General features: G+C 52.3%; 6 protein-coding genes across 6 annotated transcripts; 4 read left to right on the top strand and 2 right to left on the bottom strand.

The window, feature by feature from the left end:
- Positions 1 to 498: 498 nt before the first annotated feature.
- Positions 499 to 1296, top strand: HO173_009314 (uncharacterized protein; the record flags this gene model as incomplete). The annotated part of the gene is made up of 2 exons (XM_037311205.1): positions 499 to 818; positions 867 to 1296. 2 exons carry the CDS (start codon positions 499 to 501, stop codon positions 1294 to 1296), a joined length of 750 nt encoding a protein of 249 aa, XP_037161862.1.
- A 2317-nt stretch (positions 1297 to 3613) lies between these two features.
- HO173_009313 (uncharacterized protein) lies at positions 3614 to 4269 on the bottom strand (the record flags this gene model as incomplete). Its single annotated transcript, XM_037311204.1, is given in 2 exon segments — positions 3614 to 4093; positions 4105 to 4269. The coding sequence occupies 2 exon segments, from the start codon at positions 4267 to 4269 to the stop codon at positions 3614 to 3616; spliced, it is 645 nt and encodes a 214-aa protein (XP_037161861.1).
- A 1519-nt stretch (positions 4270 to 5788) lies between these two features.
- Positions 5789 to 8247, top strand: HO173_009312 (uncharacterized protein; the record flags this gene model as incomplete). Its single annotated transcript, XM_037311203.1, has 2 exons — positions 5789 to 5799; positions 6696 to 8247. The coding sequence occupies 2 exons, from the start codon at positions 5789 to 5791 to the stop codon at positions 8245 to 8247; spliced, it is 1563 nt and encodes a 520-aa protein (XP_037161860.1).
- Positions 8248 to 8718: 471 nt separating this feature from the next.
- Positions 8719 to 12003, top strand: HO173_009311 (uncharacterized protein; the record flags this gene model as incomplete). Its single annotated transcript, XM_037311202.1, has 4 exons — positions 8719 to 9551; positions 11319 to 11721; positions 11772 to 11858; positions 11914 to 12003. The coding sequence occupies 4 exons, from the start codon at positions 8719 to 8721 to the stop codon at positions 12001 to 12003; spliced, it is 1413 nt and encodes a 470-aa protein (XP_037161859.1).
- Positions 12004 to 14265: 2262 nt separating this feature from the next.
- HO173_009310 (uncharacterized protein) lies at positions 14266 to 18979 on the top strand (the record flags this gene model as incomplete). Its single annotated transcript, XM_037311201.1, has 4 exons — positions 14266 to 14829; positions 14990 to 16219; positions 16271 to 16674; positions 16729 to 18979. 4 exons carry the CDS (start codon positions 14266 to 14268, stop codon positions 18977 to 18979), a joined length of 4449 nt encoding a protein of 1482 aa, XP_037161858.1.
- Positions 18980 to 19588: 609 nt separating this feature from the next.
- On the bottom strand, positions 19589 to 21571 carry HO173_009309 (uncharacterized protein; the record flags this gene model as incomplete). Its single annotated transcript, XM_037311200.1, has 2 exons — positions 19589 to 21110; positions 21294 to 21571. The coding sequence occupies 2 exons, from the start codon at positions 21569 to 21571 to the stop codon at positions 19589 to 19591; spliced, it is 1800 nt and encodes a 599-aa protein (XP_037161857.1).
- Between the last annotated feature and the right edge of the window lie 767 nt (positions 21572 to 22338).

Here is a 22338-nt window from a genome sequence, read left to right as displayed (position 1 = left end):
CTCATCGGAAGGAACGAACAACATGGAGGGCGAGGTAAGAGAGTCCATTCCAGCCCTTGGAATAGTCCCAGAAGGCATATCTTCATGATTAAAGAAAAATAAGAGACTCGAATCCCAATGGTCAGGTGCGAAGATTGATCTTGTGACAGTGCTCTGGTTCCTCTCTGGATCTCTACAATTTGCAGCGCCAGGACCATGGACGAGATCATGGACCAGAAAGGACCCGTCTGTAAGGCTAGACTCAAAGGATACTTCCGACTGAGATCAATTTCATGACCTTTATTTAGAATACCACTCCGAATAACGGCCAATTCCCTCGTAAAAAAATCTTCCAGCCGTTGCCATGCCCTGGCGCCAAATATGGGATAAAACCACTTCTTTCTTACCACAGTGCAAGATCTTCCACTACCTGGTCAACTAAAATCACACTGCTTTCAAAGGAATTTAAATATCAAAGCTTGTACAAGGTGACTGACTGGAACTTACAAGCCCATCAAAATGCCTATACCTCACCCCTCGTTCCTCTACCGTGAGTCGACGGAACCGCCAACAGTCCCACTTCCACTGGAAGCCCGAAAGATCCATTTTTGCCATTCTGCCTTGCTCGGCGTCAACCCCTACTCAAGCAGCCATCTCTACCAGCGGGTCGGCCCATGGACCATTCTCAACCCCAGCGGAGTCGGCACATACATCCCTACAGGTTACGCGTTCCGACACGACATGGTCCACGGGGGTCGTTGTGCGCGAACCGTTGCCGAGAATGAGGTCAAATGTTATGTCCGGACTCTGGTGTGCAAGGGAGGGAAGTTGGAGGGATGGTAAGTCGTTACGGATGACATTCAGTGGACAGAACTGATGAGATACAGGTGGCCAAGGACAGAGAATTATCGAGGCGACGGCCACTGTTTCGACTGTATCTTCCTGCGGCCCAACAACTTCGGGTGCACGATCGACGCGGAGCCAGCAGCAGACACGCCCGAGCCAGGAACCCCGAGCCCCGAAGAACCGCAACCGGACATACAAATCGTAGGGATGTGGGATCCGTCACCGGAGCCAGCAACGGCGGGGTCGGAAGCGGACCCGCGAGGCAGCGAAGCTCCGGAGACTGCGCCGGCGCGCGAGGAGTCGGTGGAGTATGACGAGTCCCAAGCGGGAGATACGAGCAGCGATGACGAGTCTGACGGTGTGTCTCCGACGGCGCATGTAGAACGTGAGGCGAGGAGGCAGAGCGAAGCTCGCATGGAGACGCGGAGGTTGATGTTGGCGGAGCAGATGCGCAGGGTTCATGAGGCGTGAAATGAATGTGAAAATGAGGGTGATGGGAGAGTCATTGGAGGAGGGGAGAACGGTTCCAGAACTGTTGTGACGTTTTGCTAGAGACTGACGGATTAAAACGCCCACAGTGCAATCACATACCCTGAACGTCTCAAAACTGAGTCGAGCCAAAATGTTAACTTCTGAAAGCCGTAGATCTCCAAAGATGGGACCACGAAGGGACATGCACGACGGTAAACTCAACAATTACGGACCCACTGCAACGGCATCGAAGGCCTCGAATGTACGATTTCGGGATGAGATTGTGCTGTCAAGCAATACAGAATGAGAATCACCGTATCGAGCAAAGGAGAAAACTAGCGCATCAATAACATCAGGTAAACCTGTAACGTTCACCCATCCCGACATGCTTTCAGGGCTTATGGGGCAAATGCAAATCTCGCACACCGCGCTGGTTGCATATCACACACAACATTTACTCCAGATCCGCATAGCGCCGTCTCGGCAATCGTGCCTTCCGCCCCTTGAAGCGGGCAATGTTCGCTGTCTCGACGGTTTGTTGATGCTTCTATTCAACACTATCAAAAGCTCATCAGCTTGAAGTGTGGAAACCGGTTGGCAGATATCATCTCATCGACCCGGACCTGGCTTCGTGCTCACGATCGCTCTGCGTTCGGAGATCTACGATGATCATGGAGCCGTGCCATGTGGCCACTGGATTATGAAGTGTGTGGATCCCATCACGGATCGACTCATGCAAGCATAAGCTTCTTGTTAGTTTTCCGGGGGGTTGGGGAGGATCGCTGTTTTCTTAAAGACGAAAATAGTCCCCTCGTTTTCGAAATCCTCTGTCGGGGACTGTATTTGGGGAAAGGCGGTGGTGTACAGAGGTAGAGCGAGGGTGATGGCGGCGAGGAAGAACACGGTCCAGCTTTGAGGGAAGTGAGGAGTGTAAGTTGAAGGAGGAAGTATGGAGGACGGGTTTGGGTTCAGTCCAAAGTGCCTGGCCACTGCGCTGGAAATCAAGGATGCTGCTGCAGGCTGACGGACGAAATGTTGGGCATACAGTCTGATCCAATACTCATCCCCAACAGAGCCTCGGCATCTGCTTTGATATTGAAAATAGCAATGGCGCAGTCACAGGAGAAGAAAAAAAGGCCTTGGCTGCGATCACCGAAACGAAACCTGTATCGGCCAATTCGGTGTCTCTCCGTGTCGAATACGACTCAAGTAATACGCGACTCTCCAGCAGAGACTTGATCCCGCCGGTATGATTGGCGACTTACCGGTTCCTTCTGAAGTCCCACGTTTATCGCTGCAAGTGCAAATCTGCAGTACTGTTGCCTCCATGGTGAAATTTCTTCACACTGAGGAATGCGGAGATAGAGTAGTTCCAAGCCAGCAAGGAAAAGAGCGAGCGATTCCAAAGCTGGCGGGGCCTTCGTAAGATACCACGAGTGCAATGCTCGCCTCACCGGATGGAAGAGGACCAGTGGCCATGATGTTGCTAAAGACTAGGAGTATATCAAAGGCAAACTTTTAAACGAAGATTACTATGCCCTGGATACGGAAAACAATGCTAAGAGATTGGTGAATTTCTTCCCGGCGAAGGACAAGGCCGAAGGGAGAGCCACACTACGCTACCAGATGCACAAGACAGTGTAATCGAATAAGCGAAGAGAAAGCAATCACTCGGCCTTCAAGTGGGTAGCAGCCGGAGTCTGGAGTCCAAGTTGCGTTGTGAAGGTGGCTAGAAGCCCATCGGAGAGGTCAAGGCGTCATGGAACAAAACTCCGCGATGTACAGCTTGACGAAGAGCGGGTAGAGATAGAGGACAGCCTACTCATTCCCATAGAACCTTTCTCGAATGGCTTCGAAGCCGGAAAATACCTAGCTCGATGTCGGGGTGACCGTGGTGCAAGCCGCCTACGAGGTAAACGTAAGCTGTGCAGAGATCCGAGAACCTGGGAGACGACGTACGGATCGGGGTGCTCTGCGGAGGAGTTTCCCAGGTTCCACGTCCCTCGAAAAGTGTCGCTGAAACGCTTTGAGGACTGGCTTGGCAAGACAAGCTTTGAAGCACTAGCATATTGCCGCATGGCATCTTGGATTCTTCACTCTTGGGAGTTCCCGGTTCACCTTTTCACGTCTCAAGGGTAACGAACGCAGACAGGGGTTAGCAAGTAACGGAATGAGAGGCAAGAAATCCAATCTGCAAGACACTGATAGATTTCCAGTAACATGCGATTCCACCAACGCATCCATTGGACTCCGCCGGATCCTGCCGTTAGCGACATCTCCGCCACCAACGACCAGTCGTATATCCACTCCTGAGAACTTATCCTCTCTCAACATGACTCAAGGCAGTCCCCGCAAGGCATTTGACATTATGACCATAATTGGAAAAAGATGGCGTAGAGCGCTCCACTCTCTTGAAGGAGGTTTCTATCTTCACCATGATGGCAGGGCCAACGACTGCTAACGGCTGTGTAATCTGCGCCGTGCTATCAAAGGGGCCTAGGTTCAATAGCGCCTGCACGATGGACATGGAAATGTCTGCTCGCGGGATCTCAGTGGTCGTGAAGGTCACTTCGGCCCACAGGTCGTCGCTGTTCGAATTGGTGTCATCCTCCGGTTTTGTTAGGCTACTTAAGATGAGGTCTGTACCGTTGATAGCAGATGCAGGCCCAGATGTCAGCGGTGGGGCGAGCTCTGTATGTTTCGCCTCGGCCTCCGCACCAATCCTGTACGGCGCAAAGAATTTCAGATGCCAATCTGGATGCCCAGATAAGTCATATCGAAGCACGCCGTCCGAGACCTGTCGCGGACAATCTCATCTCTGTTCGAAGCTGCAAGAATCCACATCGCCCAGCGCACAGGAGTGATATCTCCCGCATTCATTATAAAAGAGATCTTTACTCCCGGGTTGCTGTATGTTGCCCAGGCCTCCCCTTCATATCTCGTTCCGAAGCCTTGCAGAGCTAAGTCACGCATGGTGAAAAGGCAAAGTATCATACATGCTGTGGTTGAGAGGCTCGGGAAAGAGTATTGGGCCATGTAGTGAAAGTTGGTGTCGGGAAAGGTCTGGAATTAAGCTGGATGAGTTCTTACTAGCCCGCATGAGAAGATTCGTGTTCGCCGGATGAGACGGGAGAGACGCGTGAACATACGCTGAAGAGTACATGACTATACCACAGTATAGCGCGCAGATTCTTTCGCGCGATGATGAAAACCGGTCAAGAACTTAGCGAGGAATCCACGGAAGGATTGACAGTCAAAGCACAGAAAATTTCAAAAAGAACGGGTTGATTTAGATGATTTCTGCCACAGCAATGCTGATCCTGCTTGTCCATGCGGTATTCTGCGAGGCTTGAGTTAACTCGTACAGCCTTGGCGAAAGGTGACACACGGGAAAACGCATACATACTACACAATACTGTAGCATCGCGAGTAGCCGTCGTGTCGATGTAAGCCAAGTGTATCTCTTCAGCGGCCGACTTGGCAGCCATCACAAAACAACAAAGAAGGGGGTAGAGACCCTGGAGGTGGCTGCTATGGCTATTCGACGGCCGATGGGCTCATTTCCACATCCTCAATAGTGTCATATTCATGATGTAGAGACGCGGAAATATCTTGGCACGCTTGGCACAAGATTTCTTCGTTTGCTTCACGGATGAAGCTTGTAGTCGTGTGATGCGTCTATGTGAGGTAGCAGAAGCGACCGTCATGCAGGGTTTCGGTGGGCTGGCGACTCCTTATCAATGCCCTTTTCAAGCAAAAACTAATGATTGCCGAGTCTCTGACTTTGCTGCCACGGTTGCGATTCGAACGTATGGTGATTAGAAGCAAACAGCAAGAGAGACTGAGATGCCTTCATCTCGGGTCTGCCGAGAAAAGGAGCGTTATCTACCCGGTAGCGATACATGCATGCTAGCACATTCGAAAGCCAAAGTGTTGACTGCCCTGCAGCTTGTCTCCTCTCACCACCACCGCTACACTTCAGCCACCATGCATTCCACCGTCGACGCCTCGTCGAGAAGGCCAAGACTTAAAAGGAGATGCTCGGACGGCTGCATTGTAGTCAGTTCAGCCCTACTCGAACGCCAATTCCTTGGTCCAATCGTACCCATCGGTCACCTCCTTCGGGCATTTACATCTGACTTTTCTACACGTGCGAATCCAACGCCTCAAACGCTTTTTTGCCTTTCTTCCAACGAAACCCTGCCGCACACCCAGGTCAGGAACTTGGGGTCAGATCATCAGATAGCAGCGGCTCGTTACCAGTCTAACAATCTCGGTCTTTTTTTTTAAAGGGTTCATGCAAAGTTGACATTGACGATCTTGTTGATCTTCCGTATAGACACGGTTGCAGTTGCTCTTTTTCGTTAAGAGTGGATACGGGTAATGCCAAGCGACGCAGGATTGAAGGAATGATACTTTAATATTCAATATTCGATAATAATGATAATAATGAAGGAGCTTGGCCGGATCATGTACAAGATGAGCTAAAGTAATGATCTCATGGTACGTTACGTATCAGATCTGACAATTCCAAAGGATCAGAGGCGCTGTTTTCGAGGTCTAGACCAGCCAACGCGGCCGGTCTTGGCGTTGGCTTGGGGTGGTACGTCTTGCCAACTCATGATCCCTGTGCAAATCCCCCAAATCTCAACGAATGAACACTCATTTCAAAACATAGCATCCTTATATCATTTATATGTGATCAAAAGCTAAGATGAGATCTGGCGATCGCCTGAAGTTTAAATGTCAGACAATTGTATTGATCCCGTGGAAACGATATGAAAGATGAGGTCAGCACGGCGTCTCCAACCAATCCAGAAGCTGCTCCTATCATGCCACACTATGCCACGCGCATACAGTTGCCGTCTGGGTGCAACAGACCAACAGTGCAAATTCGCTATTCCACGCGCATACAGTTGCATTATTTCAGCCTCTCAGCAACGTCCGCTGCGCCCAAACGGCCCTAAGAGGCCCAAATTGATGCTGAGGGCCAGAGCCTAGACATAGCCGGTGAATTGATGCATTTGTGGGCACACGCTGAAATTGTGAAGAGCCGTGGGACGGTAGTCATCGAAAAGGCCGGCGACTCCCTTTCTTTCGCTTCATCATCAAATACATGTAGTCTGTCCACTCAGAAAATAATCATACCTTCTACTTTATTATATCCCGTCAACCCAAACCCCTCGCTCTTCCACGTTTCGGAGTGAAACAAAATCATTCTGCCTCTCCAACCATTGTCATTTGCTTCTCCTCCCGTCCTTCTCGCATAAAGTACCACCTACCTCGAGCCGTATTTCCGCTCATCCTCCCCAGCCAATCGAGCATTTCGCATTCTGCCTACGGCTGAGAAAAGCAATGACTGGCTGACCGTGACCTCTTTCGCTCAATCCTTCCCGTAGCATCTATCCACAGTGGCGCAAACGTACAACGCGTGTGCCCTCCCACGTGGAGGCGCTCATGATGGCGTCTCCAACCCCCGGGTACATGAATCCTCAAACACTGCCTAATAGGCTGCCCAAACTCTCATACCGAACCAAATCATGCGACACCGAGTCGGTCAGCTCTGCGTCCACTGGATTTACAAGGTCCACAGTATCCACCACTCCCACCTCGCCGCTGCACTCCAATTTCTGCCCTTCACCACGGTCGCCGTCTTCGGAGATGTCTCTTCCTTGCAGCCCGGGGCGGTCCTCCTTGGCTCCATCGTCAACCTCTTCAAAGACCTCCCCGAACCTCGCAAAGAAACGATCAAACTTCTTCTCAAATCTATTCAGCGTCAAAGAACCTTCGGCACAGGCTTTGCAAGACTACCAGCGGCAGTTGATGAAGCAGGGCGGTGGCCGAGTCACCGCAGTCGGAATGCCAGGCGTGTCATCAGCGAAGCTGCCGGTCACGGTCCCCAAAGTCAACTCGAAATGGGACGGTGTTCCGCAGACATTGAAAGAGAAGGAGAAGCAACAGGACGCGGCGAGTCAATCAATGTCAGGGTTGAGCCGGCCGCTTGGCACTTCAAGGTCAGGAGGATCGGAGCGTAGGGCTATATCTACGGCAGATTCGTCGAGAAAACGTCTCAGTCGTGGTACCCTCGGTGGAGCGTCAATACAGAGTGGTAGCAGCAACAATTTGGCTGAACTTTACGGCTGGGAGACCAGTAGCTATCATAGCGGAAGCTCTGCCATAGATTTTGCCACGGAGCATAGGCGTACGACATCTCGGACTACATCATCCTGGAGTGCTCCTCCTCTACAGCAGAACTCGTCATATTTCCCACAAGATCTTCCTCGACCGCCCGCTGTTTCGTTCCCACCCACCGAGCTGTCTCCTCCAAATCGCTTTGGCTCACCGAATCCACCCGCTCTCTCCTACTCGCCAGTGCTCACGCCTTATGATTCATCGCCTGCCACACCCGATGCACCGTCACCATTCATAGGCCTCACCTCGCCGATATTAGAACAGAGTTCTCAAGAGAACACCAAGACTACTTTGTTAGAAGCGCCGGGGTCTGCTGAAGAAGTCATTGTGAAGTCAGCTGGAGTCAACATCCTTGGTCCTCCCGCCGCGGCGAAACGAAAACCCAGACCCACTCCTCTCCAACCCAGCAATCAGCGCCCACAGACGTCAGGAGAAGGGTCCCACACTAGCTCTATGCTTCGCAGGGAACCACCGGTCCAGAAAGATGCGTCATCTCAACGTCCACCGATTACATCTTACTTTCCGAATACCATAAGTACGCCAAGTTCGGATTCACCTGCAACAGCGCCTGCCAGACACAACTCTACGCGCGAGAGGTTGGGGCTGGGCATGAGCTTGAAGAATCAAACTGTAGCGCCATGGCAGTCTCCTCAACAGGCGACGGATGTCAATGCCAGCGGCGAGAGGATCATCACGCCAACGCCGGAGGGTGGCCGGTCTTTGAGAAGGAAGGGTCGGATGGCTTTGTTCAAAAAGTAATTCGTCTCTTGTTATGCCTTATGTGAAGCGTTGGAGTTCTCGGTTAATTATAGGGATCTCTGATGGTGTGCTGCTTGCTTTTCCCTGCTAGTCATTTCCATCTTGGGCGGTGTTTCTGAGCTGGCTACATTGCAACTATCTTGGGACAGATATTGAGCGTGGTGTTGTGGGTCTATGTGTGCGTTTGCTACAAGCAGTTTGCTGTTTGCTATATACCCCTGTGAGATTTACAAGTTTATGGAGTGAGGTCACTTATAGACAGGACTTGGCTCCTGCTCTTACTCAATGAAAGTCAGTATTACTACCTCCATCGTGCCTTCTTTGCAGCGTGACCCATAACTCCCTTCAGCTCAATCAATCTCACGGCTCGTACCTCCGCACTAAATCCATCTCTCGCCAAACCTTCCCTTTCCGTTCCGCCGGCTCCTTCACTCTCAACCTCACCTCGCGCAGCAAATCCAGCGATTCATCATGCCCCCTCTCTCCATCCCTCCCCGCACACCCGATCCCCTACACAATGCCCGGCAACCCGACCCCCGTCCGCCTTCCCCAACAGCACCGCCCTACTCCCCCATAACCCCCACCATGCCCAACTCCCTCCCCGCTCCCTCCACCGAGGCGGCCGGCAGCAGCAGCAGCAGCTACACCAAACCCCGCACCCAACACCCTCCCGCGCCTCCCCCGCCCGTCCCGCAGTCCTCACCCACCCAACCCGCGCCACCTCCTCCTCCCACGCCCCAAATGCCAGAGCTGCCCCCGCCCGTCCCCGTCCGCGAGACCAGCAACCCGGACGCGATCGCCCTCCGCGCGGCCATGTCCGTTCTGCAACTGCAGCGGCAGCAGGCGCTGCGGGACATGCAGACGCTGGAACGGCAAAAGGAAGCCGCCGTCGCCGACCCGGAAGCTTTCGCCCGGGCCGTGGCCGGTGGGAAGGTCAGGGCGCGGGGGATGCGGGGGATCCTCGGCCCTGTGGGGGAGGTGCGGCGGGAGGGCTTCGACGGAGGGGACCCTACGCGTAGGGGGGAGGCGGATGGGGGGGATGGTGGTGGGGAGGTGCGTGGGTTGGGGGATGGAGACGACGGTGCGACGGTGGGGATGGGTGGGGGGGTGGCGTTTGGGGAGATCCCGTCCGGGCAGAATGTGGTGCGTATGCCGCCGGTCAATTGGGCGAAGTACCACATCGTGGGCGCATCGCTGGACAAGTTGCATGAGGAGCAGCGGTCCCGACCCGTGGCCGGCGAGCCGCTCCGGGACGGGGACGTGAAGCCCAGGCCGAGGGCGCCGGAGCACGTCGTGGCTTCGCCGTATGATCCGTGGAGGGACCGGTTGGACGGGAGGGAGAAGGGCAGGACGAGGAGCGGGAGGGGGAAAGGATGAGGGGGTGAGGGATCGCGAGTGGGATGCGGTGAACGGTCGATGGGCTTTCCGGCGGTCCCTTTTTTCCGGAAGTCTGCGGGGCCTTGAATGGGATTGGGGCGAGAGGTGAGGGCTGTGTGATGGTGGTGGTGGTGGTGCATTTTGCTGGCGGACTTGCATGCTTTACGACGGGACTCGAGCATGGAAATGAGGGCTCTACGTCGAAATTCTCGATCGGGTTCTTGACCAGTTTTTGTTCTTCTGTGATGTCTATCATATGTCTGAAGCCCCAGCGGATCTCTTGCCGGATGGCTCAACGGGTTTCTCGTTTGCGCTGCATCCCGCCATTCTTTAACGAACGGTTTTTCTGACTCTTCCCTGTTCTTCCACGCTGTCGGGTATGCTCGTCGCCCAGAACCCTGCCTGCCCAACCACGTGCTCCGTCACACGTCCAACGGAAACCAAATCCAATGATCCCATCACCCTGCACCAAACCAAAGAGAAAAACCTCCTCAATTCGAACCTCCCTGCACCAAACCAAAAACAACTCAATTCCAACCTCCCTGCACCAAACCAAAAAAAACCTCAATTCGAAACCCCCCCGAGCCACCGAGCCCCAGATGGCCGGCTCGAAACCGCAGCATGTGGGCTCTCCGGCCGTCTCCGGCTCGCCCTCGTCATTCCGTGGGTCCGAAGCCACTCAGCCCCTTTTTTTGGAAACGGCGTTCTTCCGTTTCCATCGGATGCAGAATGTGGACTTTCGCCCGCGGTCCTTTTTTTCTTTTTTTTCTTTTTTCAAACGGGTATCTAACTTACAACATAGGCCGCCGCCCGGTTTTCGAGCCACGGGGGACGGACCGGGCTTTTACGGGGGGGGGGGAGAGGCATTTAGGTTGTGTCCGTGGCCTACGTGCGTTGCGTCGTGGGCGAAGGAGAAGGGAGGGGTACTAGTACACGCCCGGCCGATCGGGCAGGCTGCCGGCGGTTTGCGGGTTTTTTTTTGGGATCGAAGGGCTGTGCATTTGGGCGAGGGGCGGGGAGTTTGGGGTTGGTACGAGTACGTGCTAGGTCGGTCGGGTGGGCTGCTGGCGGTTCGAAGTCGGACGGGGAGGTTTTTTCGGGACTGGGACTTGGCTTTGGCTTTGGTGGAGCGTTTCGCTGCCTTTTGGGAGGCGTTTCGCTGCCATTGGGACTTCTTGCGGGTGGAAGGTGCGCAGCCGTGGTCGCGTTGGGCCGGTGGTGCTTTGGGGGGGAATGCTGTCGCTTTTTTCTGTTACCTTTTTCTTCTTCTTTTTCTTCTTCTTCAGATCGGATAGACGCAGCTTTCGGAACAAAGCCTTTAACTTTCCGGAAATCTACCTTTATTTGATACCTCGATGGTTGTATCATCAAGCCAAGCAAGCAGTGTTGTTGAGGAAGGGACACAACCGTGCACATCTTCTCTTAGACACAGCTTCATCCCCAACATATCCACCAACACATCCACATATTCAAAAACACACATCACATTTGCTGGCCAAATCCCGCCATCTCTCCGTTTTTCACTGACTGGCGGCTGGGAAATGGTGATTTTTCCGACCCCGCTGCTTAATGTTACACAACATAATCTCGTCATCCGGCGACGTAACCTCGCAAAAAATCTCGGAGACCCTTCTGCAAGAGCCGGTATTTTAAATTGGGGAATTCTGTACCATCTTCTTTCCCACAATAAACAGAATTGAGCCCAGCATGGCCACCTTCCCACACCCGTCAATTTTCCTTCGACAGGAATCCTATACGAGTGCAGCTGAGCCCAGCATGGGAACCGAACCCCGCTACTTCGGCGGGGTCAAAGCCGTCAACACCACACCGCCCTCCCTCACCATCATTCCGGAAGACCGCACCAGCCGTCCAGATTACGACCTCGCCTTCGGCCTTTCGAATATCCAGCTCGCGGAGTTCCTGAATCTGTTCGCTTCAGGGGAAATGCGGGTGTCTTATGTGTTACGGCCTGGTCCCACTGGAGCGTTGCTGGTTCAGGATGTGCAGAGTGCGGAGACTGTGATCGTGAAGGAGGAGGGTAGTCCATCTTGGTCTGCGGATGGGCTAGGAGAGGGCAAGGTTGAGAAGGGGAAAGATGTGAGCATGGTGACGCATCGAGGAGAGTGAGACGAGGCTGACCAAGTCAGGTAACATCACAGGTTGGCTTCCTGGCTTCCCAGCATGACAGGATTACGCTTGAGGAGGAAGCTCGGCGCAACGCGAAGGGCGAATTCGTATGTGGATTCGATCTCGAGAGTGGTGTGTGCTGATGACTGACTTCTCTGTTAGCGAAACCGCATGGGCGGCCTTCCTTCCCATTTTCGGGCCATGAAATGGGATGAGTGGAATGCTGAAGGAGGGAGAGCCAGAAGAGGCTAGGTAGAAGGCTGGGATTCGTCTTGGGGTAGGCTCGGGCCCTGCGTAAGGGAGCAAGTCTGGGGAGTGGAAGAGTTGCGGTTGAGGTCGTCTAAAGAAAAGGTTTCTGAACGATAGGAAGTCGAGAGTGTCTACCGCTTGAACAGAGGTACAATTACTCCATGGGGACATCTCGGTGCAAGCCCGTATGTACCGTGTTCAGGTGTCACTACCCATATGCTTTAGTTGAATGACTGCCGGCGGTTGCAGTCAACCGTTACCTTACTTCTCTTCCGATCATACCTTTGATTAAATACATCGGCCCTCGTGAGCTTGATGTTGCCGCTTCGTAGGCCGGACACCGTAATCCTCGGCTCTTCTCGTTGTCCATCTGCGGTTGAGCATGCTCAGGCGGACCATCAAGCATTCTTTTTACCCCAAGATTATCCGTCGTTAGTACTCACTATCCCCCAAGTAGACCCTTCCCTATACTTCACTGGAGCTGTAGGTAAACGTAGAATGTAGCGAGTCCTCTGATTCAGATCAGAGTCTCACGCATAAGAGCCATTATACCCAGCAAAGTCGACACAGCATACATGCATCAGTGTCAGTAGTCCAAGGCTCAAAATCTGCGAAATCTGCGAAGGTAAGCGGAGTGGTGCCATCGTTCTCCGGCAGCCCAGCCTCACCGAATATTCTTAGGGTATGAGCGCATGGAGAAGACGAGCATGTGGTTGTGAGGGAAAGAAAGTTGGAGAGTATGGACCAGCAAATAATGTTAGCATTTCCACTGGCACACCTGCCATTCTCTTTAAAGTGGGAGAGCGGTGTATAGAACTGGGAAATATGTCGATGGATTGGAAATCTTGAATTGGATATTCAGAAAGCACAGGCTACTATTAGGATGGGAGAAGCAATGTAGACAGACGGTACACAAACTTCATTGAGTAGCTTGAAGCACCATCCAACTGAAAATTGCACCGAAATAGCCAGATCTGTTGGCCAAATGTGCTTTTACAACCCGGCCTTTGCACAGGAGGATTCTGCCGTCTTCTTTGGAACAATTACCTGTATGCAAGACATATGCGTTAGCTTTTCTCGATGTTTGCTGAGACGGGAATGTCTTGGAATGTTCAGAGGAAGTTTTCTGTAGCCACCAGACGCAGGGGGCCACATAGATAGAGCTGCTCTCCACAAGACCACTGACTGCATTGTAACATCATACTCTTCTCATTCCACTCACCCTCAGAAACATCATGGATCCAATGGCATTCTGTGTTCCGCTGGCCTCAGTTGGTCCAGGGCGTCTAGAACCAATATCGTTAGACTTGTCGATCTCCCGCCAGTAACCAAAAATGACTGCAAGCCTTGAGTTTCTCTTTCTATTGTACTTGTACATACCTCTCTGGCTTCTCCTCCTTCCCTTTCCCGTCCTCCTTATCAACCGCCCAAGTGCCTGCTTGATTTTTGCCATCTTTGTGCTCTTATTGGAATCGTCCCTTTGCTTTGGCTGCTTTCGTTTCTTGTTGCCTTTCTCCGGCTTTGCGCTGCCAGTCCTTTCTCTCTGTCAGTTTCTCTTCAATTGCTGTGCTGCTATTGTTTCTTACGTCGGCTTTTCGTGTATTTCTTGCCTTGTGAGCGTTGCCTGAAGCCCAGAGACGTTGCCAGATCGTTCTAGACGGCTTTTATCAGTACCTCTTAGGCGTCGACGATTTGCGGTCAAAGGCCGTTCGTCTTCGTGTGCTGCTTGCGGTTTGGATTGCCTACTTTTGAGCCAGTTAATGAAAGGCATTATTGCAATGCCAATACTGAGGCTGCATGCCAGTTAGCCTCAAGACTCGGACGACACGGCAAGAGGACAAGGGATAGAGCAATAGGACAGGAGACATACATCTAAAGGTGATGTGGTGACGATGGTTGATGAGGGTGGAAGATCTTACAACAAGTGTCATATTGAAAGTAGCTGGTTGCTATCGCCCGAGGTTAGACCGATTTGTGTGACCGGGGTGGTTGCTATGTATGCCCGAAAATCTCATTTATCTTTCCTCCTCCCTCAACCTTCCAACCTACCACCCTTCCCCATTTCCCCGACTTCTCTTCCATCAAGCTTGTGTGCTTTCAACGTGGCCATCAAGGCCTTCAAAGATTCTGCTTCAAGCTTTCTACACAGTGTTGCCCCTCTGCAATTCGCAGAAGTGGTGCCGCACTGACTCACCCTGCGACCTCCGCACTCGCCTGACACAACCCCAACACAACGCACAAATATAGCACTACGACCTTGCAATCATGTCTTTCGTCACTCGTAACAACCCTAGCCAAGGAGACAATCATCGCTCTCGTTTCTCGCTTTACGAAGATGACAACGCTGACCAGCATGAAGAGTACCAGAGCACACGCTCAGAGCTTCCGGCTGAAATCCCGGATAGCCAGCCTGACCCATACCTCCCAGCTGAAATCCCTGATAGCCAGCCTGACCCATACCTCCCAGCTGAGATCCCTGATAGTCAACCCGACACAGACTATCGCGAGGATTTACCCTTTGGTGACCTAGACTATTTAGAGGTCTCGTCCCAGTTACCTACTCGGGGTCACGGTGACCTCCACCTTGGTGACGCTAGCGCCGTCGACGGGGGCGACTACGACCTTGGTGAAGAAGAGGCCGTTATTCCCCGTGACTGCAATCTTGACAACCAGAAGGTTATCGACTCTCGTGTCAACCGCTTTGACTATCCTCATCAAGAAGAGTTCGATGACAGTGCCCTCGACGAGATCGTTCGTAGCTCGTCTTCTGAGAGCACTGAGATAATACCTGGAGGCACTCGGCTCACTGTACGTCTCAAGCATCGTGTTGTAAGTCTATGCCACCGTCCTCCCATTACAACTTCCCCGCTTTCCATTTGCCTCGGTTCTTCCCGGCCACAATAAATACTTTGTCGTGTATCGAGCATTTCACACCATCTATGTGTCAGAACCATTGAGTAGTGCGGGATCTAACTTGTCTCGACCTTAGCCTTTACACAAAGAAGGGGTCAATTGCAACGGCCGACTACCTATAGCCGCTCCTCAATACAAAGGTTTCGACGCCATGGAAGAACAATGCACCCAACCAGCTACTCAGCCAGTCGCTCGTCAAGAAGGCTTCAATAGCATGCTCAGCGAGCAAGATGAATCAGACATCATCTGCATCCTCCTCCCTACATCACCGGCAGCTCATGAGGCTGTCGAGCTTACTGCTAATGCAGCACCTCAACATATTCTACAGAATCATGGCATGTCTCACATATACAAAGCTCCTGACGAAGACATGACTACTGGAGGCGATACAAGATCAGGTGACGAATCTGACGATTCCGAGAACTTAAGTGCCCAGCCTCCTGATCCGAACCAGTCAAAATGGGATGGACCCGCAAAGGATATTGCTCTTCGATTTTCCTCAAAGGTTCACAATCTTGGCCTAGGTTTTACCTTTGGCCGCAACCCTGCGAGGTGCGACTTGTTGCTCACCAATCATGACACCTACATGATTAGTAATCGCCACTTTCGAATCTTCATGAAGAATAACGGAAGTCTCATGATCGAGGACACTTCCACTAATGGCACAATCATTGACGATATCGTCTTACACGGCCCTAAGGGCGACTCCTCGGATACCAATCGCGAATCACAACATACCCTTTGTAACGGTGATACCATTGAGCTTCCTCTCCAGGGAAAACAGCGCGGACAGTCTATCAGATTCAGTGTCAAGATGCCCATGAGGAGCGAAGTCGGCATTGAAAAGTACACCCAGAATTGTTATGCATACATCAAGTGTGTTGAGCAAGCAGAACGACAACATGGATTTCTTGCTCAAGCTGCACGAAACGGTAATGCTCCGGTCGTACCCCCCAGTAAGATTCAAAGCTTCTACAACTTTTTGCTGGCACAGAATCTGACCCAGAAGCAGGTCCCTATGCACGCCTTGCCGCAGGGCGTGAGGCCGGACACTTCGCCCCACACATCTCTGTTGGCAGCTGCGACTGGAGCCAACTCCCACGGCATGCATTGGAGTGGTGGTGCCAAGTATAACGTTGTTGGCTTTGTTGGCTCGGGAGCCTTTGCAAACGTATACAAGGTGTCCTCGAAGAGAGATGGTGTAGTGTTTGCTGTGAAACAGTTGGACAAGAGTCGTCTTGTCAAAGATGGGAGCCTTTCAAGCAAGATCTACAATGAGCTCAATGTCATCAAGGGCTTACGTCATGTAAGTGCTCCTACTCTCCAAGAAGACGCGGCAAGACTGACACCTCACCAGCCCAACATCGTGAAGTATGTCGACCATCATGAGACAGCTCAGTGGCTCTTCATTGTAATGGAGTACGTTCGTTATGGAGACCTCGGCGCGTGGACCCGTAATGGAGCTCCAATGCCGGAGTATATGTCGATGCATGTCGCTCGACAGATTTTGCAGGCTCTGGACTACCTGCATCAACGTGGTATCACCCACCGGGATCTTAAGCCCGACAACGTCCTGATGGAAAGTGATTGCCCCTATGTCTTCAAGCTATCCGACTTTGGACTCTCGAAAATCGTCACCAACAAAGAGACTTTCCTCAAGACTTTCTGTGGCACGATGATGTACTGTGCCCCTGAGGTCTATCCGGGATATAACAGAGTCAAAGCCTCATTGCCATCCAAGCGTTCGCGTACAAATCCAAAGTAAGTAGAGGCCATGTCGCCTGTAGGGCATGTCGTACTGATACAGTGTATCAGGTACGATCACACGTTCCCCTACCAGCACTCTGTTGACTTATGGGGTCTTGGTGCCGTGCTTTACCACTTGCTATCTGGACAAGCACCTTTTATTGCTAGACACGATCCTCAGGGTGAGGATATGCTGTGGAATGTGATGCACAAGCCGGTGAACTGGGAGCGCTTGAGGATGGTAGGCGTATCACACCTGGGCATCGACTTTCTATCTGGGATGCTCGTCACAGATCCCTCTGAGCGTGCTTCCGACGAGGAATTGTTAGACCATCCATGGGTTCGCGTCGCTGAAGGCCCAGCAGATGCGTCTGACTGTGTTCTTAGTGACCCAGCCGAGCGCTTCCTGAACGCTCATGCATCTCAGCTGAGCATTGGCGATGAGGAAGATGATAGAGCAGAAGAACCAGTCGGGGATGCGACCGAAGATCCTCGTGCGTCTAAACGTGCTCGAGCTTGGGTTCCGGACGTCACACGGAACGTATGGGGAGAGACTCCATCGATGGTGGCTCGAAACCATCAGCAAGCAAACTGGGCCGATGCCCCACCGCTGGACATGACGTGTCCGCCACCCCAAATTTCTGCAAACAATATGGGAGTTCAACCGCAGCCAAATCGGCTTTTCGGCGAGATTGGAACGTCTGCACTTGCTAGCTCCGGCGCCCTTGGTACAGAGGGTAATCGCGCGTTGCGAGTACATGGACATGGACATGGGCCTGGAAGCTACGACCAATCTTCCGAAGGTCTTTACAATGATTCTCGTGCTGGCAGCCCAGAAGACGCTAGCGCGGCAAATGTGTCTAACACCCATGCCGATCATCAACAAAATACAAATCGAGGGACCACAAAAGACGACGTTCAGCATTCACAACGCTTACCTGGTCCTACACACAGCGGAGCTGCACCCAGTCTGCTTGGTACTGAGGTACTCGTTGGTCAGCTCAACATGACGTCTACTGGATCTGGCGCATCTGCTCGAGCGGAGAATGGCAAGCCCGCCACCCCAAAATTGTCCAAAGACCGCGACTCTCCGTCTTCTCAGCCTAACTCCAAGCGTTCCAGCCAAGATATGCTACCTCCCGAATTCGAAGGAGCTTCTAAGCGACCCAAGACTACTGGTATTGAACACCCACCTGGCGAGCTACCTAACACGTTTGAGGGATATTCTGCGGCGCGTCGCGCGTCGATCGAAGATCTTAGACAGAAGAGCATGTCTCCAATGTCCATACCCGGCCTACGAGGTAGTAACTACGGCGGATATCAAGATGGCCAACAGTCACGTGGAGCATTCAAGAGCAATGACGACTTGCCAACGACAGCATTCAACAGCCGCGAGTCGTCTCAACACTTTGGAGCAGAGGATGATGACATCATGATGGGATATGACGGGGACAGTGAAGATGAAGTCTTACGTCTCGAAGAAGCACTCGCTGCTGCTAAAGCCAAGAAAGCAGCAAAAGCAGCATCTCGCACCACCTCTCGCCCCATCTCGCGAGCCTCTTCACGCCCCACATCTTCGCACGCGGACCCAACTTCTACCATCCCCCAACCCATGACCGGCACCGCGATTTTTGACGCGACGGCCCATCTTGCCCCGACAGCAACCGCATCCTTTGTCAAGCCTCCTCTCCGCTTCGGCAACCTCCAGCCCACACGCGGCTCCATCCATACACCCGCCATCTACATCACAGAGCGATTAACCACCTACGGCCGCAAACCCGACTCCACGTTCGTTCACCCCAACCCCAGAGACGACCGTATCCCCAAGCAAGCCCTCGACATCCAGATGTGGTACCCAGGGATCGAGGCCGACATCGACGCCGACAAGAAGAACTGGGTGAATCATCCAAAGCTGGAGGCGATCTTACGCACGCACGCGTCTCTGTATGTGCTGGTTAACGGAGTAAAGTTGAAGAAAGGGAGAGGGGAGTACTTATGGGGCAGACTGAGGACTGGGGATGAAATCACGGTCGTGGAACCAAGGATTGGTGCGACATCGGCAAGAGACAAGGAGTTTCTACGCTTCCGCTGCGAATTCTTCGTCGGCATCAGCAAGAATATCAGAAAGCCGGGAGAGAAAGTTTTCGTCGTCGAAGTCGAGAAGGACAAGTTCAAGGTGGCTGAGGATCGCAAGAGTCGTGAGAGCACCGCTGCGCTTGGAGCGAGCAAGAACGGCGAAGGATCGAGCAAGGACAAGGGAAAGGGCAGAGAGATTGACGAGGCTACTTCCAACACCAACAATGCTACCGGCAAGAGTTAGGACTTACGGGTTGAGTCGCGGTGTGGTTTGGGTCATTGCCCACTACTAGTACGACTCTTTCGCCAGCCCGTTGGCCCTGCTTGCGGGGTTCAACGGGTATGGTTTTCTTGTGTGTAAGGGTTGAGATTGCATGCATGTTTGTGAGCGAGCGGAAATGAGGTTCAGCAAAAATTAGCGAGTCGTGATTTTGCGATAGCATAGCATGCAAAGTGTTTTAGATCAATCGAGCAGCTTGCAATAGCATGATTCTGATGACGTAACTTGATTGTAAGGCTTATGGTAAGCTCGATACCGAAGATCTAGCCGTCCTGCTGTGTCGCATTCGTCAGGGGTGGAGACCAGCAGGTATAGCTCTCATATTCTGATACCAAGCAACCATTGTGCTGTGATAAATACTGAGCAGTAGCATGGTATTGCATCCCCACTTAGACAGCAAAAGCCAGTATGGTACCATATGCGATGGCAAGCCCTTCAAACCCCTCATTTCGAGAAGTGCGATACAGCACCCTCACCCTCCCATCACTCATCCTGACAGCTCCGCCTCCGCCTTCTTCTTCTTCCATTGATTCACACTCTTCACAGACCGAGGATCCCTCGTGCCATCCGGCTTCAGTAGATAGCCGTCTCTGTCCCTCTTTCCAGGCTTCTTCCCCCCTTACTCTCCAGGTTCTGATATCGTGCAGATCTTCCATCAACCTCACCATTAGCTCTGTGGAGAAGACCATGCTCATCACGTCGACCGCTACTAGATCTCGAGTCTCGAGAGTCGACGTCCCAGACTGAAGTGCTTGGAGTGCTCGCATCGAAAGCGGTGGTCTTGCGGCGCTTGCTGTTGCGATGGGTGGTGCGGCCGCGAGCTGTCTTGTTGCCGTCGCTGGGCTCGGAAATGGGAGGAGCCACTGGCACACTTTGTCGGCGTTTGGTCTTGGGTGGAGGCTGCTGGGCGCTTTGATCTGCTCGATTCTGAGCAGTCTTGCCTGCTGGCTGCCAAGAATTCCTAGTTGATGACCCAGTCGATGACTGAGGGCGGACGTCGTCGACAAGCTCATCATCGTATTTATGGTCGTCTTGGTTATTTTGATGAGAGCCAGTGGAAGTCTCTTGCAATTGAGATATATTTCGTGAAAGAATGGTTGAATCCGTATTACCCGTGATAGACGTCGATGCTGTGCGAGGAGTAGCCACATCACTGGCGGTTGAGCTCCCGTGCCTGATGGTACTCTGGTCTGGCCCCTTACGTGGTATTTGGGGAGGTGGCATGTTGACTGAGGTGTGGCTTCCTCTGCTGGCGGTGCCATTGATGAGCGTTCTTGGCCTCGTGGCAACTATTTTCTGGGGTGGCAGCGCTTCGGCTTTGGATCCCAATGAGAGCCGTTGAAAAGGTGGATCGCCTCCATCCACCGCATTATGTCTCTCAGAGGCGGTTTTCTGGGGTGCCAACAAGCCGTCAAAATATGCGGACATTGGTGATTGAGTAGCTGATAAAAGCAATCCATTTGACGTTGCGTCATTGCGTGGAATTGCTTTTTCGTCGATTGTAGGCGATGGTCGGTTCGATACCTGTGCAGAACCTAGTCCTGTAGATGATCGCCGCCCCGTTGGCCTTGAATCCTCCATGCGCTTGATACGCTGCTGCATCATTTTCATCTCGAGCTTAAGTGCGTCAAGCTCACTCAGTCTGCTGCTGACCTTTGTAATACTATCCGTGAGCAGATCAACGTCCCCAGCGAAATCTTGAGATGCCTGGTCTCTCCTATCCTCCAAATGCTGGACAGATTCCCTGACAGAGATCATGTCTTGCTGCAAAATGTTCACACTTGCCATGACACGGTCAATATCTCTTCTCTGCTCCCCGAGAATTGGCATAAGATCAGCGGTTTGTCCAATGTTCAGCTCGAAGATTTGACCAGAAGAAGGTGCTTCGGTATCTTCAATCTCGCTGCCCCTTCGGTGGGGTACTGATCGCTGCTTGGACGATGTTGGCCCTGACAAATTCGGCATAGAAGCCAAAGGGTCTTTTGGGCTGGTGTCCAGAACATTGTTCTGGCGTTTCTTGGGTTTTGCTTCCACAAGATTGCCTGATGTGATAGACTTCATGGTCATCTTGGTAAGCTTGAGGTAGCTGCGGTTGCTACAGGGCGGAGAGTTAGTCCCTCATGATCTAGACCTGTCACAAGAGCGGAGTTTTTCTCCAAACCAAGCAGCCGCTTCTAGAACCATGGAGAGGCGTAATGGACTTCAACAGCATTGTTGGTATCTTACAATGGATCACTGTCTTTACTAGGAACAATACACTAACGAAACTTCTGCTTACACATTCGTCCTCTTCTCGACCGGTGCCTCCACGCACCTCACTCCCAACGTCGTCTTGCAGCGGTGGCATCGCAAAGGTTTCACCAAGCAACCCTCCAACTCCGAGTCCTTGGATCCCTCTCGGATCTGCTCCACCATTTCTAGGCCTGGATCCGTGAAAGCCCCTGGGCTTTCATACGTTGAATAAGAAGTCGAAACTTCGATCCAATCATTTAACGAGATACAAATGAGAATATTGCACTCGTTGCACTGGCAGCTTATCGTTTCTGCTATATCCATGGCGCGTCCTTTGAAATTGGAAGCGCGACTTCACATGAAAGGCGGAGACAGAAGACTATTCAATCCATCAGGAAACTTGTGAGTCTGCGAAAAATGGACTTGGGCAATCTTGAAGCTGCTCGTCCATTGGTAAATGGGGGGTAGGAATACTGTTGGCGGCACCAGGCGGCAAATTCCTGATGAGGAAATTTCGAAGCTTTCGGAGACAGCACGAATGCAGGGTAGCTACGGTGAAAAGACTGCATCAAAAAAGAGTGAACGTCTGAAGCATTGAAACTTGTTGTATACTTATTTCCACGTCGGTTCTAGGCATGAATCCAAGTGACACTGTCTTTCGTAATAGATTTAACGCTTTCGGTTCACAATAATGTTCAAAGATGAAATCAATTGAGAAGCAATCTTTAAGCTACATGTATGCACTTTCTGTAAGAGAAGAGCATTCGAAAGCGGCAAAACATGCTCATTGATGCTACTCCTATCGACTTATTAGGACGTCTCCCCCTTCGACTGACACTTGCTCTGGCATATTGCCTGCCGTTCACCCTGCATGAGAGAACATGCCTTTCGCATTTACGTTGCCCACCACTTCGGCCCTCCCCTTCTCATCTTTCGTTCACAGTACGACTCACCCTTCTTTGCCGCTGGCTGCCTCGACCCATCGAAGTGTGTTCCGGAGTGTACTGAAGAAACACAAACGTCTTCCTCCCTCGTCCAGAACGTCCTACTTGAGCACCATCCTAGCTACCTTCGGGGGCCAATCATATCGC

Source organism: Letharia columbiana, assembly GCF_014066305.1.
Source record: "Letharia columbiana isolate WasteWater2 chromosome Unknown Sc0000039_s0, whole genome shotgun sequence".
Lineage (NCBI taxonomy): Eukaryota > Fungi > Ascomycota > Lecanoromycetes > Lecanorales > Parmeliaceae > Letharia > Letharia columbiana.
The sequence above is the reverse complement of the archived record's forward strand: the minus strand, read 5'-3'. Positions and strand labels throughout refer to the sequence as shown.